The sequence below is a fragment of the Bos indicus x Bos taurus genome, chromosome 22, assembly GCF_003369695.1.
Source record: "Bos indicus x Bos taurus breed Angus x Brahman F1 hybrid chromosome 22, Bos_hybrid_MaternalHap_v2.0, whole genome shotgun sequence".
Taxonomy (NCBI): domain Eukaryota; kingdom Metazoa; phylum Chordata; class Mammalia; order Artiodactyla; family Bovidae; genus Bos; species Bos indicus x Bos taurus.
Window position 1 is genome coordinate 53,926,481 of NC_040097.1, and position 22,936 is coordinate 53,949,416.

General features: G+C 48.5%; 1 protein-coding gene across 3 annotated transcripts in view; it reads right to left on the reverse strand.

Moving 5' to 3' along the window:
- The window catches only part of CMTM7 (CKLF like MARVEL transmembrane domain containing 7), a 124,379-nt gene that overhangs the window by 83,525 nt on the left and 17,918 nt on the right, over positions 1-22,936 (reverse strand). For all 3 annotated transcript variants that reach the window (XR_003507716.1, XM_027522269.1, XM_027522270.1), the window contains exon 2: positions 2,577-2,750. Coding sequence is in view for 2 of the 3 variants with exons in the window: in XM_027522269.1 (XP_027378070.1) it covers positions 2,577-2,750 (174 nt within the window). In the remaining variant the exon portion in view is untranslated. The remainder of the gene's footprint in view (positions 1-2,576; positions 2,751-22,936) is intronic.

Consider the following 22,936-nt stretch of genomic DNA (forward strand, 5'->3'; position numbering starts at 1 on the left):
GATGAAATGGAGATATTCCTAGAAAGACATGCTACTGAAAATGACTCAATCTGAATAAGATCTAAAATAGTAGAACCTGAATGAATAATAAAAACACTACCCACAGGAAAAGCCCAGACCAGATGGCTTCCATGCAGAATTACAAACATTTGGAGAGGAATCAATACCAACTCTTCCCAGACTTTTCTAAAAAACATAAGAGAAGGAAACACTTTTGATAACAAAACCAAAGACATCACAAGAAAACTACAGACCAATAATATTTCTTATGAATATCAATGCAAAAATGCTCAACAAAAGACTAGCAAACCAAATCCAGCTACATGTAAACTGAATTATACATCACAGCCAATCAGAATTTCCCCCAGGAATGCAAAGATAGTTCCACATATGAAAATCAGTGCAATAACAAAATCCTAAAGCGATTAATCACCCTACATGATTGTCTTAATAGACAAATGAATTAAAGGTAACTTCTTCTATTTGAGGGAGAAGGCAATGGCACCCCACTCCAGTACTCTTGCCTGGAAAATCAATATCATCTCTGGTGGCTCAAACAGTAAAGAATTTGCCTGCAATGCAGGAGACCTGGGTTTGATCCCTGGATGAGGAAGATCCCCTGGAGGAGGGGAATGGCTACCCACTCCAGTATTCTTGCCTGGGGAATTCCATGAACAGAGGAGCCTGGCAGGTTACAAACCATGGGGTTGCAAAGAGTTGGACATGACTGAGTGACTAACACTTATCTATAAAAACCCCAGCTAATGTTACATTTAATGATAAAACCTAATACTCTCCTCCTAAGATTGGGAACAAGATGATATCTGCTCTTGCCACTTCAACATTCAATTTCTTGCAATAAGTCAAGAAAATGAAGTAAAAAGCATCCAGACTGCAAACAAATGTAAAACTATCTCTTTACAGACAGTATGCTCCCATAGATAGAAAACGCTAAGGAGTCCACTAACCGTCTATTAGATCTAATAAATGATTTCAACACGATTGAGGATACAAGATCAATAAACAGAAATCAATTGTATTTCTATCCACTTGCAGTGAACAATCTGAAAATGAAATTAATAATTACATTTGAAATAGTATCACAAAGGGTAGGACACTTAGCAACACACTGAAGAAAAATAGTATAAAACTCATACTCTGAAAGTTACTTGACATTGTTGAAAGAAGTTTTAGAAGATCTAAATAAATGGAAAAACCTTCCATGCTCATGGATCACAAGACTTTATATTATTATTAAAATGGCAAGACTCTCCAAATTTATCTACAGATTCAATGTCATTCTTATTAGAATCTCAGCTAACTTCTTTGTGGAAACTGAAAAGCTGATTATAAAGTTCTTGTGGAACTACAACAATTCAAAATAATCCTGAAAAAGAACGAGTGGGAAGACTGCTGGAATACAACATGGTACATCCACTTTGGAAAATAGCCGGGCAGTTCCTCAAACAATTAAACAGTTACCATGTGACCCAGCAATCCCACTCTTAGGTATATTCCCAAGCGAAATAAAAACACGTCCATACACAAAACTTGTATACAAATGTGCACAGCAGCAGGATTCACAATTGCCAAAAGGTGGAAACAACCCAAATATCCATCAATGATAAATGGATAAACAAAATGTGATTGAGTGGTTAGGACTCCGTGCTTGCACTGCAGGGGGCATGGGTTCGATCCCTGGTCAGGGAACTAAGATCCCGTATGCCACATGGTGCACCCCCAGCAAACAAACAAATCAACAAAAAACCAAAATATGGTATATCCTTTCCATGGATTATTTGTTAGCTATAAAAAGCAATGAAGTACTGATATATGCTATAAATAGATAAACCGATACACACTCTACTAAGTGAAAGAAGCTAGTTACAGAAGACCACATATATGAGTCTACTTACATGAAATCTCCAGAACAGGAAAAGTTATAGAGACAGAAAGTCAATTAGCAGTAGCTCAGGACTGGAGGAGATTCGGGGTAGGAAGTAACAGCTAAAGGGTACAGGGTTTCTTTTTGAGGTGATGAAAATATTCTAAAAATGAGGTGACGGTTGCACAAGTCTAAAAACATACGGAAATCCACTGAACTGTACACTTCAATCGGTAATTGTATGACATGTCACCAAGGTGTAAATAAAGCCGTTTAAAAAATAATATAATGGGAAGAAGAAACCTTAGCAACTTCTGATATCTTTCTTCAGACTCTGCCTGTCCACTTCAGCTGACAGATCCTATACGTACGACAGTGTGAATACCCAGCACCTCTATCAGCTTTATCCTTCCACGTTCCGCCTCCAGATCACCCCCCCACCCGCCACACAGCCCATTTTCTGTCATTTGAGAAAAGAAGCATTGAGATGAGAAGCACAGCCTTCTTGCAGCTTGAAGGTGAGTTTTAGAGGCCAGTAGGACCGGAGGCAGAGAGGGCCACCCAGCAGTGGGAAATTCAGGGCTGAAGCAGCCAAGGAGGCGGGGCGGGTAGGCTGGAAGGGCGTCGGGCCCCAGCGCCCAGCCGGCGTCCTGACCCGTGCGGGCGGAGCGCAGCCGGGCCACTCCCTTACCGACAGGGGCCAGCTGATACAGGTGAGCACGCGGGGCAGGCGGAAGAGGTGCGCCAGGTAGAAGGCGAGGATCATGATCAAGTTGCAAATGGTGACCACCTCAAAGTAGCTGTAGGCGCTGTAGCTCGTCCACAGAGAGCTCCTCACGCAGATGAAGGCGATCAGCAGCATGGCCTGGGGTGGGAACACGGAGACATCAGAGGAACGCCCACCCGAGATGGGCACCCAGGGCACGAACGACCAAACAACAGGGACTTCCCTGGAGGTCAATGGTTAAGACTCTGCACTTCCACTGCAGGGGGCTCGGGTTCGATCCCTGGTCAGGGAACTAACATCCCGCATGCCCAAAAAAACAAAATAAGATAAAATGAACACAGGGATAAGACAGATTTATAAAACGAAACAACAGGAACACAACCAACCACAGGGAACTGAGGAGCTGCCACAATTGAGGTTACTTCCTCACAAATTGGCAAGGAACAGCAGTTTCCCCACAGGACAAGGCTTTGATGCACAAGCCCCTGGGAACACTGAGGATGGGAGGGAGTGGCATGTCTGCTCTAAGGAGTCTATGCAGCAGCAGGGTGCAACCTTAGAGAGAAGGCAGGAATTCTGGAGAGAGCCAGGCAGGACCACTCCTCTTATCTGCTCAACCTCCAGAGTCGGTCAGATAGTGGCCCCCAGGTTTACATGTGAGGCTGACCTAGAAAGTTGCCAATACTTGACTATTTTTGACCCACCAAGATGTCCCTTCATACAAATAACCTACCAGCTGGCAGACAGTAAGTTACTGTTGACAGGAAATCAAATAACAATCCAGCAAAGAAGACAGATAAGAGAATTTTATTTGAGTCAAGCTGAGGATGATAGCCTGGCAAACAGAATCTCAGAAACTCTGCGAACTCCTCCACTGAGCAGAAGTCAGAGGTGCGGTTTCATACATTTTTGAGACAAAGAAATTATGTATCATATTGACAGGTCAGCATTGAGTACACAATTTGCTGAAGTGTTTTTGTTTTTTTCAATTATGCATGTACAGATAAGCCTTTGGTCAGTGTGGGCCCTTGTTTGAGATGGAAAAGAAATATATTAACCATAGAGTTATAAAGAATCTGAAGAAAGAGGCCTTCTTCTCAAAGGTTGAGTCCATCTCTCTGCTTTGAGGAGGTCTGGTTAATGAATAACATAGACTCACACTGCACTCTGGGAAAGGCCCACGAAGGCGGCATGTCCTTAGTTGCCGCTGCTACTAGTGCTGCGTGGTTTCAGTCGTGTCCGACTCTGTGCGACCCCATAGATGGCAGCCCACCAGGCTCCCCTATCCCTGGGATTCTCCAGGCAAGAACACTAGGGTGGGTTGCCATTTCCTTCTCCAATGCGTGAAAGTGAAGTCGCTCAGTCGTGTCTGACTCTAGCAACCCCATGGACTGCAGCCCACCAGGCTCCTCCATCCACGGGATTTTCTAGGCAAAAGTACCGGAGTCGGGTGCCATTGCCTTCTCCATGTCCTTAGTTACTGCTGGCTTTTTTTCCTTCTGTCTCAGTTTGACTGTTCTGCCATGGAAGATTTACCCCATCGTTATCGTGTACTGACTGGTTGATCTCTCCACCATGACCAAGTAATCCAAGCCTATGTCCCAACCAGTAACGCTGAAGAAGCTGAAGTCGAACGGTTCTATGAAGACTTACAAGACCTTTTAGAACTAACACCCCAAAAAGATGTCCTTTTCATTACAGGGGACTGGAATGCAAAAGTAGGAAGTCAAGAAACACCTGGAGTAACAGGCAAATTTGGCCTTGGGATACGGAATGAAGCAGGGCAAAGACTGACAGAGTTTTGACAAGAAAATGCACTGGTCATAACAAACACCTTCTTCCAACAACACAAGAGAAGAGTCTACACATGGACATCACCAGATGGTCAACACCAAAATCAGATTGATTATATTCTTTGCAGCCAAAGATGGAGAAGCTCTATACAGTCAGCAAAAACAAGACCAGGAGCTGACTGTGGCTCAGATCATGAACTCCTTATTACCAAATTCTGACTGAAATTGAAGAAAGTAGGGAAAACCACTAGACCATTCAGGTATGACCTAAATCAAATCCCTTATGATTATACAGTGGAAGTGAGAAATAGATTTAAGGGCCTAGATCTGACAGATAGAGTGCCTGATGAACTATGGAATGAGGTTTGTGACCTTGTATAGGAGACAGGGATCAAGACCATCCCCATGGAAAAGAAATGCAAAAAAGCAAAATGGCTGTCCGGGGAGGCCTTACAAATAGCTGTGAAAAGAGGAGAAGCGAAAAGCAAAGGAGAAAAGGAAAGATATAAACATCTGAATGCAGAGTTCCAAAGAATAGCAAGAAGAGATAAAGCCTTCTTCAGCGATCAATGCAAAGAAACAGAGGAAAACAACAGAATGGGAAAGACTAGGGATCTCTTCAAGAAAATTAGAGATACCAAGGGAACATTTCATGCAAAGATGGGCTCGCTAAAGGACAGAAATGGTATGGACCTAACAGAAGCAGAAGATATTAAGAAGAGGTGCCAAGAATACACAGAAGAACTGTACAAAAAAGATCTTCACGACCCAGATAATCACGATGGTGTGATCACTGACCTAGAGCCAGACATCCTGGAATGTGAAGTCAAGTGGGCCTTAGAAAGCATCACTACGAACAAAGCTAGTGGAGGTGATGGAATTCCAGTGGAGCTATTCCAAATCCTGAAAGATTATGCCGTGAAAGTGCTGCACTCAATATGCCAGCAAATTTGGAAAACTCAGCAGTGGCCACAGGACTGGAAAAGGTCACTTTTCATTCCAATCCCAAAGAAAGGCAATGCTAAAGAATGCTCAAACTACTGCACAATTGCACTCATCTCACACGCTAGCAAAGTAATGCTCAAAATTCCCCAAGCCAAGCTTCAGCAATATGTGAACCGTGAACTTTCTGATGTTCAAGCTGGATTTAGAAAAGGCAGAGGAACCAGAGATTAAGTTGCCAACATCCGCTGGATCATCGAAAAAGGAAGAGAGTTCCAGAAAAGCATCTATTTCTGCTTTATTGACTATGCCAAAGCCTTTGATTGTGTGGATCACAATAAACTGTGGAAAATTCTTCAAGAGATGGGAATACCAGACCACCTGATCTGCCTCTTGAGAAATCTGTATGCAGGTCAGGAAGCAACAGTTAGAACTGGACATGGAACAACAGACTGGTTCCTAATAGGAAAAGGAGTTTGTCAAGGCTATATATTGTCACCCTATTTATTTAACTTATATGCAGAGTACATCATGAGAAACCCTGGGCTGGAAGAAGCACAAGCTGGAATCAAGATTGCTGGGAGAAATAGCAATAACCTCAGATATGCAGATGACACCACCCTTATGGCAGAAAGTGAAGAGGAACTCAAAAGCCTCTTGATGAAAGTGAAAGTCGAGAGTGAAAAAGTTGGCTTAAAGCTCAACATTCAGAAAACGAAGATCATGGCATCCGGTCCCATCACTTCATGGGAAATAGATGGGGAAACAGTGGAAACAGTGTCAGACTTTATTTTTCTGGGCTCCAAAATCACTGCAGATGGTGACTGCAGCCGTGAAATTAAAAGACACTTACTCCTTGGAAGGAAAGTTATGACCAACCTAGGTAGCATATTCAAAAGTAAAGACATTACTTTGCCAACAAAGGTTTGTCTAGTCAAGGCTATGGTTTTTCCTGTGGTCATGTACGGATGTGAGAGTTGGACTGTGAAGAAGGCTGAGCCCCGAAGAATTGATGCTTTTGAACTGTGGTGTTAGAGAAGACTCTTGAGAGTCCCTTGGACTGCAAGGAGATCCAACCAGTCCATTCTGAAGGAGATCAGCCCTGGGATTTCTTTGGAAGGGATGATGCTAAAGCTGAAACTCCAGTACTTTGGCCACCTCATGCGAAGAGTTGACTCATTGGACAAGACTCTGATGCTGGGAGGGATTGGGGGCAGGAGGAGAAGGGGACGACAGAGGATGAGATGGCTGGATGGCATCACTGACTCGATGGACGTGAGTCTCAGTGAACTCTGGGAGTTGGTGATGGACAGGGAGGCCTGGCGTGCTGTGATTCATGGCGTCGCAAAGAGTCGGACACAACTAAGGGACTGATCTGATCTGATCTGACTGGCTGATGTACATGATCTCGTTGCGACGGTCCAGAACTCTGCCGAGTCAGCAAAATCCCCCCCATGTCTGCTTGTGGGGAAATGCAGGCAGACAGGCTCCATCATCAGCCCATGGCTACCCAGTTAGAGCTTTCCTGGTGGCTCAGACAGTAAACAATCTGCCTGCAATGCAGGAGACCCGTTTCAATAGCTGGGTTGGGAAGATCCGCTGGAGAAGGAAATGGCTACCCACTCCAGTATTCTTGCCTGGAGAATCCCATGGACTGAGGAGCCTGGTGAGCTACAGTCCATGGGGTCGCAAAGAGTTGGACACGACTGAGTGACTAACACCCAGTTTGTAAGCAGTGGAGGAGGGATCTGAATCCTAAGACTGTCTGATTCCAGGGATCATGTACCTCCACTTTGGATGCAGTTCTGCTCTCCAAAATGTAAGCCCTGACCACAAATGAGCTGAGGAGGCCAGACGCATCATCAAACGTGTGGGGATCCCGGCTACAAGGTGTTGCTTGCTCCACGCCCCGTCCCCCGGCATCCCGGGGCCTGCTATGAGAATTCACTAAGTATATTGTTACCTGAATGAATGAGTGTGCAGAAGTAATAAACTTGTGACCTAGTAATGAATGAGCAGGTTGGGTCAATTATTAGCAACATAAGAATACTATGGGAGGGACATCTCTGGTGGTCCAGCGGTTAAGACGACATGCATCCCATGCAGGGGATCCAGGTTCAATCCCTGGTTGGGGAACTAAGATCTCACATGCTGCACGGCATGGCCAAAAAAAAAAGAATACCATGGGAGGGCAGACTGGAAGAGGGAAGAGAAGGCTGAGTTTCTGTGAAGGCCACTCACAGAGAACAAAGTCTTGCTCACCCCAAATGGGGATGAACTGATAACACACAGGTGTTAAACGTATGTAAAGTCTCGGTCAATATTAAAAGCACAACCACTTTAGGACAAAGGTTAAATCTTTCCTACTGCCTCTGGCCTACAGAACAGTGACTGTCCAAGGGCGTGTTGTGTTCTATGAGACAGTTGTTGATGTCTGCAGACATTCCTGGTGGTCACAGTGTGTGTGTGTGTGTGTGTGTGTGTGTGTGTGTGTGTGTGTGTGTGTGTGTGTGTGTGTGTGTGTGTGTGTGTGTGTGTGGTGGGAGGATGCTGCCACCCCTCCATGCACAGGACAGTCCCCATAATAAAGAACTATCTGGCTTCAAGTGTAGCCCTCAAGCTACTGTGCTGCCGTGGGGAAACCTCGCTGCAGAAAGTGAGCAGCTATAAAGAGAATTCAATCACGAAATCTAAGGCTGGCCAATGCTAAAAACGCTGTTTTCTAAAGCTCCTCATTCTAGCATTCTATCAGGGGCCTAGGTTACAGGGACGTCAGCCAGCAAAGAACAGTTCAGCTTGAGGCCTAAAGTGGGCATGAAGAGTGTTCTACTTAACAGATCAAAGCAGAAGAATGTGGCCCTGACACATGGAGACCCTCAATGTTTGCATATTTCCCTTCGCTAATGAGCAGCCTGAGGATTTTCATTTTTTCGGTTCCTCTCCAGCCCACTGGCCACGGATGATATAATGATTCACGCCTTGAGGCTGTTTCAAAGCTCCAAAGGGAGTCTTTGCTTCACCTAGGAGTGTGCCTGATGGTCAGAGCTCGGCTGCTCCATCAACATCCCCCCATTTCCAGCCCTCTTCTATCTGGGGAGTGAGGTGGGGGGTCCCTCCACCTGGCATGGATCCTCTCACACAGGCTGGGGTGGTTTAATTCACTTAAAATGCAAATAACCCAGGATTATGCAGTGTGATTTCGAGGTGGAGAAGCAATTTTGCACCTCATTGAATGCACAGATTAGAATCATTTTTACCAGTCTTTATCTGGGACTGAGTCTGCGGACACACGGGTAAGTTTCCCCAAGCAACAGAAGGGGCCCAGGCAGGTTTTCCCCTCTGAGCCCCAGGGCTGAGCCGAGAAGCACACGATTGCTCTATGACCCCAACCCATCTCCATCTTCTCTGGGAACCCTGACTATGAAATAAGACTTCCCGAATTCTCATCCCTGGGTCTCAGGCCGCCAGTCATGCAGTCTTCTCCGTAAAGCCCGATTCTGGCCAATCTCGTTTAGAGGGCAGATGGTGTATACTCGTGCGTGCTACCAAAAGCTTCCTTTCTGCCCAAGGAGGCATCATTGCTACTTTAGCCAGCCAGCATCTTAGCTAGTGTACTTTATTCTAGGCTTTTCAGGAACTCCTCCAGGGCCAGTGAGTAACCTCTGCAAATGCCTTGAATCCTCCAGACGGACACTCAGGGCGCATGCGGAAGGGTGAAGCAAGAGAAAGAACAGACAGCGGAGAGAAAAGAGCTGGGATGTGGACAACTGATATATATACCAGTTTTATATATATATATACTTTTTCAGGTTCTTTTCCATTATGGGTTATTATAAGATACTGAATATAGTTCCCTGTTAAGTCCTTATTGTTTATCTATTAGGACCTGTTCGTGTTCCCAGTTAAAAAAGTCTGAACTCAGAGAAACTGAAGTGAAGCAGGCTGGAGAATTTCTGGAAGACACAATCGGTTCTGTTTAGAGTAATATCAGTGTGATACCACCTAAAGGACTCATTTGTTTCTCTGGCAGCCTCCTGTGTGTGTGTGTGTGTGTTAGTTGCTCAGTTACATCCGACTCTTTGCAACCCCACAGACTGTAGCTCAGCAGGCTCCTCTATTCATAGAATTCTCTGCTGCTGCTGCTAAGTTGCTTCAGTCGTGTCCGACTCTGTGCGACCCCATAGACGGCAGCCCACCAAGCTCCCCCATCCCTGGGAATTCTCCAGATCCTCTCATAAAGGTCTTTTCTTTTTTTTTGGCTGTGCCATGCGGCTTGTGGGCTGAACCTAGGTCCTGGCAGTGAAGGCTCTGAGTCTTAACCATCAGGGAATTCCCAATCTGTTCTTTTATAACAAACTGTCACGCAAGTTGAAAATAAGTCATCTAATATAAATGTCCAGGGGTTTAAAAGTCACGTTGCAAGAACCTTCAACTCAAAGCCATGTCTCTCGGACCTGCCATGGCACTGTTTGGAGACAGCCTGGCTTTCACTCAGATGAGAAACCACTCCTTCTCCCCTAGACGGAGTTCTTTCTGACTGCGTGCTATCAGAATTCTTCCTATGAGAAAGGAGATGAGTGTTGTGAAAGCAGCATGAGTTTCAATTTCACAGCAGATGAAACCAACTGAACATCACCGAGAGAAATGACTGTCACCCTCTGAGAACTTGGGAAACTCATACAGGCAGATCTGAGGTCCATGGCCTTGTGCCAGGCAGTGGGCCCAGGTTTTCAGGCTGGGTGGGTCTCCTTCAAAGAGCAAATGGAAATCTGAAGTCTAAGACAATTTCTGGACAAGCTTCCAGAGGCGGTGCTCAGGAGATGAACTGCTCAGGGACATCCCCCCAGCAGGTCTGTCCCCTAACACCCTGCTCACGTCTGGCTGCAGATGGCACCACGCACCTTTGTGTGAGAGCCTGCCGGGGCTGGGTGCCGGCAGGTCACCACCCCACCCTCTCGCAGGGCTTTCCTTCTGACCTTGGAATAGTGTTTCAGTGAGAGACACAGGCAGGAGGAGGGAAAGTAAGTGATGAAAGGCAACATCAATAGGCCGCAGACCCCCTCTAAGAGGCTTTTCTGGAAAAGCCCAGGAGATGAAAGCTGAGCTTGCTCAAAAAGTCAGAGATGTGGCTGATGATGCCGTGATGGGGAAGTGTATCTGTAGATGTAAGCGGGCCCATCGGCGGCTCTGCCTGGGGGCGGGAGGACAGCAGGAGACTGCGATATTCCAGCTGCGGCTGAGCTCTGCCCTGGGCTCACGTATGCGCACTCCTGCCTGTCAGTGAAACCCCCTCCTCCAGTCTCCAGAAAATGGGCCCGCGCCAGCTCATGGAAAGGCATGTGTCAACGGACTGTTCCATGGTAAAATTCATTTGTTTTATTTTCTTGTATTATAAAGATCACATATGAGGAATTCCCTGGCAGTCCAGTGGTTAGGACTCCACGTTTCCACTGCAGGGGGCACAGGTTCGATCCCTGGTCAGGGAACTAAGATCCCTCAAGCTGCATGGAACTGGCCCCCTCCCCCCCCCCCCCCCCCCGCCAAAAAAATTCCATACAAAGTTGTAAAAGGCGCTTTATGATACCTCGTGGAGATCTTTAACGGCATTCTACCCAGGCCCAGGGATAAGTGCTCTAGGAGGCAAATCCTGTTGTCCTCTTACAAGGAAAATAAGGCACAGAGAGGTTAAGCGACTTGCTGAACGTCACACAGCAGGGCAGTGGGGCCAGCTGTGCCCCGGCACATGGCTGCACACCCCTGCTCCCCACCACACCGCCCAGCCCATGGGACCTGCTTGTGTCTCTCCAGGCCCCTCTCCCGGCTCCTGGCCTCTGTTTTCAGCCCAGGGCTTGAACTCTCTGCCTGCTTCCCACTGGGAGCAAGCACAGAACAACCTGTGGGACCCTGGATAATAGAAAGGAAACCTGCCTTGACTCCAGTGCTCTCACACTGGGAGGCAGGGCTCTGGGGCTCCGACTCAGAAAGTTGGGGCCCTTTAGAAATGACAGTCATGTCAGGCATCCTGCTTACATAATAGGGTCACTCTAAAATACACAGAATAGAAAATCAATTCATGAAGTGTCTAAAAAAACAAAAAATCACCCATAGTCCCATTTCTCAGAGATAACTACCACCTCTGGAGTTTAGGGTATTTCTTTCTACATATGGATGTTTTGAGCACATATGTATTATTTTTCCAGAGAAGGCAATGGCAACCCACTCCAGTACTCTTGCCTGGGAAATCCCATGGACGGAGGAGCCTGGTAGGCTACAGTCCATGGGCTCACGAAGAGTCGGACATGACTGAGCGACTTCACTTTCTACCTTTCATTTTCATGCATTGGAGAAGGAAATGGCAACCCACTCCAGTGTTCTTGCCTGGAGAATCCCAGGGACGGGGGAGCCTGGTGGGCTGCCGTCTATGGGGTCACACAGAGTCGGACACAACTGCTGTAACTTAGCATCAGCAGTATTATTTTTCCTTTTCAAAGACTGGATTGCATGCTATATACAGTTGTTTAAAATAATTTTTATTTAGTTTTGGCTGCGCTAGATAAATTTTACTTATTTATTGTTGCCGCGTGGGCTTTTCTCTAGTTGCGGTGAGTGGGGGCTACTCTCCAGACGTGGTGCACGGGCCTCTCATCGCAGTGGCTTCCCTGTTGTAGAGCGTGGGCTCTAGGCATGCAGGCTTCAGAAGCTGTGGCTTTAGAGCGCAGGCTCAGTAGCTGTGGCACATGGCCCGAGTTGCTCTGCAGCACGTGGGATCTTCCAGGATCAGGGATCAAATCCGTGTCCCCTGCACTGGCAGGCAGATTTTTTTTTTTTTATTTTTTTTACCACTGAGCCACCAGGGAAACCCTGGTGTGTGTGTTTTGCAGAGCTTCCTGATGACCCCTTGTTTTATACCCTACTTTTCATTTTTTGGAAGGCTTTTTTTTTTATGTGGACCATCTTGAAAGTCTTTAATGAATTTGTTACAATATCGCTTCTGGTTTCTTTTTATGTCTTTTTTTTTTTTTTGCCCAGGAGGCTTATGGGATCTTAACTCCCTAACCAGGGATGGAACCTGTGCCCCCTGCACTGGAAAGCGGCATCCTGACCACTGGACCACCGGGGAAGTCCTGATACCCTGCTTTTTAAAAAGATGAGTATTTTATCATTTGTAGTCTCTCCTCACTCATTTATTCTGCTTCAAGCCCCAGCAAGCAAGATCTTTCACCTGTTTAGTTTTTATCGTCTGTCACCCCTGACTGTAAGCCCCATGATGCTGAGGGTTTTGGTCTGTTTTGCTCACTGTCGGTGTTCCCAAGTCAGGACCTTGAATGGCACGTGGATTCTCCACAGATAATGTTTTTGGTTGGAATGAATGAATACAGTTTACAGTCCACCCACTCCTGAGGCCTTCCACCTTCCAGGCACCCGGCAGGACCACGCTCTTGCTCCCTGATGCTGAGAAGGGGAGAGAGAGAGAAAGCATCGCCCGGGACAGGCCCCACTGTTAACACATGGGAGGGGACCGGTGCGTGCAGGCTTCTCTGGTGCCTCTGAGACAGGTGCAGGCTCTGACCCCAGAAACAAGGGGTCATCAGGAAGCTCTGCAAAACACACACACACACATTCAGGTGCGGATCAGGCCACAGTGGTGTGTGACCAGCCGGCCACCCCCGCCCTGGGCACTCTTCTCTGTATGCAGTTCAGTGGTGGGCACAAGGGCAGGGCCCAGGACCAATTCCTTGCTGCACCCACAGGGCCCAGCACAGAGGGGGCCTTCGATGATGGGCGCAGGACTGAATTTGGGGCAAAACTGGATTCTCACCAGCGCCCCAGTGTAAACATGGCTTGTGGGTGGACTGCAGCCTCTTCTCTGCAATCACGTGGCCTTAGCTCTTGGGTTTCAGGAGTTAGCACTGAACGCAGGGGTTTGCTTTGGGGGCACAAGCGGGAGGGGTGCTGCCTTAGTAGGGGCCACCACAGCAAGCACGTAGAGTGCTGGGCGACTGAGACACACCCTGGGACTTCCTCGGTGGGCCAGTGGTTAAAACTCTGCTTTTCCAACGCAGGGGGCCCAGTTTCAATCTCTAGCTGGGGAAATAAGATCCCGCATGCCATGTGGTGCAGCAAAAAAAAAAAAAAAAGGACACACACACACACCCTGAAATATTTATGGATGAGATAAACACAGCAGTACAGCAGCGGCTTCTTAAGAATTATATGGGAGCAAGTGTGCAAGAGGGATATTTTGGGAATGACGGAAAAAATCTAAAATGGGATTACGGTGATGGTTGCACAACCCTGTCAATTTACTAAAAATTACTGAAGTGTACGCTTAAAACGAGGAGCTTTTACGGTATGTACATGATACATCAACAAAGCTATTAAAAACACAAAGGGAAGTCTAAGGAGGTGAAGATATAGTTCAAGGAGGATGGAAGGAATTCCCTGGTGGTGCAGAGGTTAGGACTCCAAGCTTCACTGCAGGGGGCAAGGGTTCCATCCCTGGTCAGGAAACTGAGATCCCATGTGCCACGAGGTACAGGAAAAAAAAATCAAGGAGGATTGGGCATGAGCTGGTGGTGACTGCTGCCACAGGTAACGCAGGTAAAGATGCGATGAGAATAACTTCCAGTAACACACAGAGCGTCCTGGTGCTTCACCCCCAAATACACACAGTGAACCAGAAGTAACAGTTAGCAGTGAACTAACGCCTGAGGATTAATACTAAGCACGCTTGGGAGGCACTGCCAGATTTAACACCCAACTGGCATGTATCTAAAAAGAATTAGCACATCTGTTGATCCAGTAACGTCACTTTTACTAAATTATCCTATTGAAACAGGAAGTCCTTAACCGAGGAACCACAGTATTAATTTAGAATGGGGGAAAACAGAAAATACACGAAATGCTCTCTCTCTCTTTTTTAAAGATTCTAAAACCTAGAGAATGGGATGAAAAGACCCCCACCCCCAGTGTGACCCCCCCCCAGGGTCTGACTCAAGAGTAGGAGCTAGTGTTTCTCAGAGGTTCCCTGATGAATCATTAAAAGAAAATAAGAGAGACTGCTGAGAATCTTCTCCAGGACTGGGGGTGCAGGGGCAGGGTCAACGGCCCTTGCTGGGACGTGAGCTTTCTACAAAGTGCTGAAATGAGGAAGCTTATTCTCAGGGATCCCTACTGCTCATCAGGTACCGCCCACGAGCCTGGCCCCAGGTTGTACTCTTAGGCAGATGAGGAAACGGAGATGTGGGAAGTGCCCGCCCCGGGCCATAGAACTGTTTGCCCAGGACGGGATTCAGTCTTTTCCACCCAATTCCACAGTTTGGTTCTTAATCACAGAACCCTGCTTCTGCCCCCTTTTATGTTTTTTTTTTTTTCCTCCCCAGGCTGAGGTCCCAGGTGGTGGTCCCAGCGGTAAAGAACCTGCCTACCAATGCAAGAGATGAAAGAGATGTGGGTTGGATCCCTGGGTCTGGAAGATCCCCTGGAGGAGGGCATCGCAATCCACTCCAGTATTCTTGCCTGGAAAATCCCAGGAGCCCGGTGGCTACAGTCCATGGGGTTGGAAAGAGTCAGACACGACTGGAGCAACTTAACACGCATGCATGTGGGACCGGGCAGATGACCTCGCTGGCAAAGCTTTAATAAAGCTCTACCTGAGGACTCAGTGGTCTGGGGTAGGAGACAGGAGGGACTGGACTCCACAAGAGCTTAAACTCCCTGCAGCCAGATATTCTGACGCCCTCGGCCTCAGCAGTGAGGGGTAGGAGGAACATCTCACCCCTCCTTGCTGCATGCCAGCTGACTGCGCTTTCAGAGAATAGCCGTAGCAACAATTCCAGGCTCCTGTGCTCTTCTAGACCCTGGCCGCTCCTCACCCAGAAGCAGAATGCATCCCCTGCCTTGAACCTGGGTTGCCTGAATGGCCTCCTGGCAGGTGGTCAAAGTGACACCACAGGCCTTCCACGGCTGGGTCAGGGACCCTGATGCCACTTCCCTGAGCCCCCCTCCCATCTGCGAATGCACCCCTGGAGCTCTCCCACCAGGTCACTTGGGGAGGCCGAGAGTGGGTGTCTGGCCAAAGCCCCAGCTGAGGGTGGGTTACCAGTCAGCACCTAGCTCAATACACGAGAAAGCAAAGCCTTCGCTCCTCAGGCACCAGCTCTCAAGTTCTCCCAGCTGCCCAGTCACCATGGAGCAAAGACAAAGCCCTGTTCACCGTGTCCCGCCCACACTCCTGACCCAAATAATCTGTGAGCCTAGCCAATGGCTGTTTTACACACACTAACTTTAGCGGTAATTTGCGGTACAACCATAGTAGCTGGAGCAGGCGCTTAAACCGAAAAAAAAAAAAAAAAAAGGTCCCGCCTGGCCTGTTTTGAAAGTTGCATATGCATTGTTCTGGGTTTCGTGTTTTGATTCTTGTGCAAAGGGAAGTTGAGGTCCGTTCAGAGGGCAGCGGGGGGCCCAGGTGAGGGATCACATCTGGGTCCCCACCTGGGACCCTGGCGTAGACACAGCCCCTTGGCCGAGGGCTCTCAGGCGGCTCAGCTAGAAGGCAGCTGTTGCCTCCAAGAACCCGGTCGCCGACGATTACACAGCATAGCCGCTGGCTGCAGTGGGGATGGCTGAGGACGGCTCCATAAATCCCCACCTCCATCCCATGTCACACCCCCAAAAAGATGCTTGACCTGGAGGGACCTCAACGAGAGGCTCTGCTGGGGCGACAACTGCTGGGTCTGGATGCTCTGGGCTCAGCTGAGAAAAATGAAAAAATGCCACCGACAGTTTCAGAGGCTACCTCCGCCAGCTCTAGGTCTGGGCTCCCCTGCAGTGGCATCTAAGAAGGAACTGTCTGGTGGCAGACACTCAGACAGTGCTGAAACTCAGTTACCCCAGATGAACCCAGTCCAGATCGGACGAGAAGCCAGCCTCCAGACACAGAAGCAAGCCGGGGTCATGATCAGCAGGGCCAACCGCAGCTGACCTCCACCACGTGAGCAGTGAAGACCTGGTGATGCCGCCAAGATTTTAGGACCGTTTGTCATGCAGCATAAGCTAACTGATGCATCTGTTTTCAGAACTTCCCTGGTTTCCCATTCAGGCAACCCCAGTCTTTACAGTGGAAAGAAGAATAAAGTTATTTATTCAGTCATTATTTATTGAGTCCTAACGATGTTCCCAGCCCTGCTTAGGAACACAAGGTTACGCTGGTTTCCATTTTGCCAAGGGTGATCCTGAGGAAACCTTGACTCAGGAGGGAGAGAGTTACGCCATTCAGTGCTTTGCCCAGATCCTGGTGAAGTAAATATTTGGAGAAGCTGTGTGGCCCAGCCCCAGCAGGAGGCCTGGCATCCAGCCCTGGGCGCCTGCCAGAAGTAAGTGCCTGCTGGATTTGACAATGTGGGTGTGGGATGCCTTGATTAAAAACCCAGGCAGCATGATGCCAACTCAGTGCCAGCCTGGGGGAAAAAGAAATTAGTCTGGGATTAAAAATGACAAAGCAAGTACACAAGAGCCACTGACGGATTCTAAGCATGTATCATTGATGGAAAGCCACAGTGATTAAGGGTACACGATTGTCGTATGGCACCCAGAGAGAGGAGAAGGAGGCCTGAGCGTAAGCCAGAGGCTGGTCTTCAGTAGGAACAAGTGAGCCTGAAAGGAGCAGTAAAGCATGCCAGCAACCCCCGTGGGTCAAATAGTCACTTAACACAAGTACTAATGGGCCAGTTAACCTCGCTAGGCCTCAGTCTCCTCATCTTTAAAATGGGGTAAGAAGAAAACCTACCACAAAGAGCTGATGTGAAGATTAAATGAGACGATTCGAGCAAAACATTTAGAACAGCTGGCAGTGCTCTTGTGAACATTTGACAAAGGGCAAGTATTAAAAGTCCCTGCACGTGTATTCTGAGAAGAGTCACACGGGATGATGTTTGAGAAGCTCTTGGCACACAGCAAGGGTTAACCGGTGGCTCATCTAAGCACGGCGAGTTGTCAGCAGGCAGTAAGCACACCAGAAGGACAGTTTATACCCAGGCCCTGCCTCAAAGGACAAGGGGCCTCAGACCCAGACACGGAGACGTTAAAAGAAAAAGGGGACGAGGGCTTCCCTGGTGGCCCAGTGGTTAAGACTCAGAGCAGGGGGCCCAGGTTTGATCCCTGGTCGGGGAACTAGATCCTGCATGCCGTAACTAAAGAGCCCACATGCCCAAATGAAGATTCAAGATCCCGCATGCTGCAACTAAGCCCCAGCGCAGCTCAAATAAATTTTTTTTTTAAGAAAAGAAAACAAAGGACAATAACATCAGGGAGGTATCATCTGTGAGGAGGGCTGCTGGAGCGCAGGAAGGCAGGCATGTCCTCTGTAAAGAGTGGGACTGGTTCAGGGTGGACTCAGGGGCTGCAGGATTTGAGCACACGAAGGGGAAGAAGGCTTCCAGCAGAAGAACCTGGTGGGAAGGCGAGGCTGGAGAAGCATGGGGCAGGTATTCGGGGGCAGGTGAGCTGTCCACGGTAAGCAAACCCTCCCTGTGTTATGGAAAAGCTGGTGCAGGAAAGGGGGGCAACAGGTCCTGGACTGAGAAAGGAGACGGCAGGGGCGGGCAGTGGGGAGCCAGTGAAGATCACTGAGCAGGAAGAGCCACAGTGGCACTTCAGGCTTGGAAAACACATGCCATGGAGATGGGGGAGAAGCAGCAAGGCTCAGAGGCGGGGAGCCTGGGTCCGGCAGGGGGATAAGGAGCAGAATCCAGCCAGAGGAATGCAGAGGCGGCGGGGAGGAAGGGAGGAGGGTGACAGGTGGCACAGATGTCTCGGGGGAGCTTTGGGGTGATGTGGGGAGCCCCTCCTGCATCACAGCTCTCGGGGGCAGATGAGAAACTCCCCCTGTGAGCTCAAATGGGAGGTGGCTGCCTCGGATTCCTCAGACTGCTGACCACAGGCTCCAAACCAGCTGGCAGAGCCGTCTGTCTAGAGCTTTGCACAGACAAAGCCCTGGATGAAAGAAAAAAATGTGCCAGGCCCTCTGCCTCCAGCGCGCTGTCAGCGTCCCCTCTGCTGCTCTTTGGCCAGGTTTTAGAAAATGACTCCCCAGAGGGGATAAGACCACGGGGCAGAAGTATATGCCTTGACCCTGACCACTTCCCTCTCCAGCCACCACATCCTTGGTTCAAAGGCACAGTTAACTGTGGTCCGCGCCCCCAGCTTCAGTGACATCACTCCCCAAAGCAGGCCTTTCTCCCATGCCTCACTCTACCTGACTCACTTTCAAATCACCCGTGTGCCAGGTGAAAACAAAGACTTTCCTTCAGAAAGTTCCCCACCCTCTTGGCCTCTGCTTACAAAACAACTCCGGTAAGGCTGCAGCCCAGCCCCTCCCTACGTTTCCCCTTCCTGGGCCTGCAGGCTCACTCCAGGCCTCCTGGCTGCTGGAAGCTGCCTGCTGGTAAGACATAGAGCCTTTCTGTCCCCAAGGAGCAGCCCTGCCTCCACCCTGGTCTCGATGCCTTTGGAAGAAACCGGGAGGACAGAGACAGGAGCAAAAAGCTCCAGCTAAACAAAGCCTCCCTTGAGCACCTGCTAAGAGACCCGCTGGGATGAATGCAGCAGGGACACACGGTCCCCAGGGCTGCCCTGAGGCGCGGCACTTAGCAGAGCCTCAGCAACGTGAGGCGAGTCAACCTAGATCTAGCCACGGGAGTCAAGTGCTTCCTCCTACATCCTGTTTCTGAACTGAGTTTCACAACTTTATCCTGTTCTAACGTGTGTGCAGAAGTGAGACACAGGCAAAACCCCAAAGGGCTGCAGCCACAAGAAGAGGAAAGAGAAGAACCTGAGCTCGGCTACCAGTGTGCCCAAGTCTTGGTGGAGCGTTAGAAGCTGCTGGATCAACTCCTTCCAGGCTGTCAAAACCCTCAAAAGAATAAGGACACAGGACTTCCCACGTGGTACAGCGGACAGGAATCTGCCTGCAGTGCAGGGCACATGGGTTTGATCCCTGGCCCTGGAAGATTCCACATGCTGCAGGACATCTGAGCCCACACACCCAATCACTAAAGCCCTAGTGCCCGAAGGCCTGAATGCCACACCAAGGGGCCTGCAAGCTGCAACGGCCGAAGCCTGGGCACCCAGAGCCTGCGTCCAGCCACAAGAGAAGCCCCTGCAACGACAAGCCTGCAGACTGCAGCCAAGCACAGCCCCTGCTTGCCGCAACCAGGGAAAGCCCACAGACGGCACTGAAGACCCAACTCAGCCAAAAATACATCACAAATTAGAAAAAAAAGTTTAAATAGAAGATGTTTTAAAAAATATATTGGTATATTGACTCCAACAATCTATAAAAATATAAATGCTCAACAACTAACTAAAGTTTATCCCAGGAATCCACAGCTGGTTCAACATTTGAAAATCAATGTATGCCCATTAACAGACAGAAGAAAACCTGAATATTCTTATCAGTAGGCGCAGAAAAAGCATTTGACAAAATTCAATATTTGTTCATTATAAAAACTTTCAGGATAGCAGGGAATTTCCTTGACCAGATAAAGGCCATCTACAAAATCACCTGGTGAAGGACAGAGAGGCCTGGTGTGTTGCAGTTCATGGGGTCGCAAAGAGTTCATGGGACACGACTGAGCGACTGAACAACAACATCAAAATAATCTAGAGCTATCAGTATACTTAATGGTGAGAGACTGCAGGTTTCCCTCTAAGAAAGCCAACAAAGATGTCCTTTTTCACCATTCATAGTCCATGTTCTTCTGGAGGTTGCAGTAAGAAAAAGAAATAAAAGGCATATAGATTGAAAAGGAAAAAATAAAACTTTATTTGGGACTCTGTGCTTCCAGTGCAGGGGGCACAGTTTTGATCCCTGGCCAGGGAACTAAGATCCCACATGTCATATGGACAAATAAATAAATAAATAATTAAAAAAAACACCCAAACAGCTTTCTTTGTTGACAACAAGATTACTTATAAGCCCCAATAGATATAAATAGATATAAATCTAACTTTATAGTATGCTAAAAACTACAAAATACTGATGAAAGAAATCAAAGAACACCTAAATAAAAGGAGCGATTTTGATGGCTAAGGAGATGCAATATAGTTAACATGCCATCCCCCAAATTGATTTATAGATTCAATACAATCCCAATCAAAGCCCAGCAGGCTTTTTGGGTGGATGAGCTCCAAAGAACTGATGCTTTTGAACTGTGGTGTTAGAGAAGACTCGAGAGTCCCTTGATCTGCAAGGAGATCAAACCAGTCAATCCTAAAGGAAATCAGTCCTGATTTCCTTGGAAGGACTGATGCTGAAGCTCCACTACTTTGGCCACCTGATGTGAAAAGCCGACTCATTGGGAAAGACCCTGATGTTGGGAAAGATTTAAGGTTAGGAGGAGAAGGGGCCGACAGAAGATAGATGGTTGGATGGCATCACCAACTCAAAGGAGATGAGTTTGAGCAAACTCCGGAAGATAGTGAAGGACAGGCAGTCCATGGTGTCAAAAAGAGTCGGACACAACTGAGCAACAGAACAACAACAAACAGAGCTTCCTTACCGCACCACTACCTACAGCCCAGCTTGGGAGCTGACCAAGAATGTTTTCCAACTCTACGCCTTTGCACAGGCTGTTGGCTCCTTCGGAACTCTCTTCCCAGGCTCAGGTCTCAGCCTCAGGTTCCTCTCCCAAGCAGGTGTGAGTGCAGGCTGGGAGGACTCCGGGTACCTGAGATCACGTCCTTGTCTGCCTCCTCCCGCAGCAGGCTCACCGCCCTCACACTAACCACACTTCACTGATGCAGAGATGCTCTGTCTCTCACATTTCCAGTTCCCTACAGCCAGAGATGGGTCTACACCTTCTGCTGGCGAGAGCAGAGAGCAGATGTGGAGCAGCCACCATTGCCTGCCATGTGCCAACTCAAAACTTGGGAATGGTGTCATAGCACGCATAAGAAAAAAACCCCTGAGACCAGAGCGCAGCGCTCTCTGAAAGCCTGGGAACCAGAGGCTGTGGGGTGGAGACGGCAAGACGGTGAGACGGGCACATGTAGCATCATCCCCAGAAGCAGGAGTCAAAAGCCAGCTGGCTTATGAGCCCAGCACTGATGGCTATCACTTCTTCCATGGACTCTTCTAAGGAATGCTGCACTGCTCACACTCTTGATGACACAGAGGACCAGAGTATGCGAAAATACTTAAAAAAGGATTCCTTAAAAAAAAAAAAAAAGACTCCTTAGGGACTTCACTGGTGGTCTGGGCCAGTGGCTAAGATTCTGTGCTCCGATGCAGGGAGCCTGAGTTTGATCCCTGGTCGGGGAACTAGATCCCACATACTGCCTCAAAGACTGAAGAGCCTGAGTGCTGCAACTAAGACCTGGAGCAGTAAAATTTTCCTTTTTAGGTATTCACAAGAGTATGTAAAAGGGCTTCCCTGGTGGCTCAGCTGGTACAGAATTTGTCTGCAATGCAGGAAACCCTGGTTCGATTCCTGAGTCAGGAAGATCCTCTGGAGACGGGATAGGCTCCAGTGTTCTTGGGCTTTCCTGGTGGCTCAGCTGGTAAAGAATCTGCCTGCAATGAGGGAGACCTGGGTTCCATCCCTGGGTTGGGAAGACCCCCTGAAGAAGGGAAAGGCTACCCACTCCAGTATTCTGGCCTGGAGAATTCCATGGACTGTATAGTCCACGGGGTTGCAAAGAGTCGGACACAACTGAGTGACTTTACTTTCAAGAGTATATAAAATTTCCCTTTAGTTCAGTCTACAAGAATTCTTCCAATGAGCATAGATTTTCTAAGTGATATGAGATTTGTGTCCTCACAAAGTTAACACCAGCTTCCTTTCCTAGCAGTGCCTAAAACAATGGGGCCTCGGGGGTGATGACGTGTAACACCTCTACATCTTCTGCCCACGGGGAAAGGTACGATCGGCCTTGTTCACTGCTGTACCCCCAAACAGCTGGGACAGAGGAGACACCAAATAAACCTCTGACACCATGACCTGAAGCTGAGCCTCTGCTGGGTGAGGAGCCACGACCAGGACCGCACAGGCTCATCATTCAAGCCAGAAATCGAAGTCGAGAGTGAGGTGCTCGCATCAGGCACACTGTGCCCTCAGTCTCTAATCCACCATGGCAATGCAACTGTTCAGTGTTTGCTGGTGACGCTTTAAATTAGGAGCCCGGTCCTGACAGCTGGACAGACCGGCAGACACTTCTATTATCCCACGGCTCATCTTTGTTTGCTCTGGCATCGGACCCCCTGTTTTGAGTGTATGAGTCAGTGCAAAGCTGTCAGCCCAACTCAATAAAAAAGAAAGGTTCTCCCACACTGGCCACCAGCATAGAACCGTGTCTCCACCAGAAACTCCAGGCCAGGCATTCAGCCTCTCCCCGCCGGCTCCCTCTTCTGCCTCCTGGCCTCCAGGCCCCACTGCCTTGGGCCCTTCCACAGCCAGGTCACCCCTCTGCCCTCGCTATCACTGTTCATGATCATAATTAATAACTAGTATTGGGTCTTCAGAAGATCCATATCTCTCAAGCGCTTTACCCAGGCTGACTTTTCTGAAACGAGTGCTATTAACAGAAGCT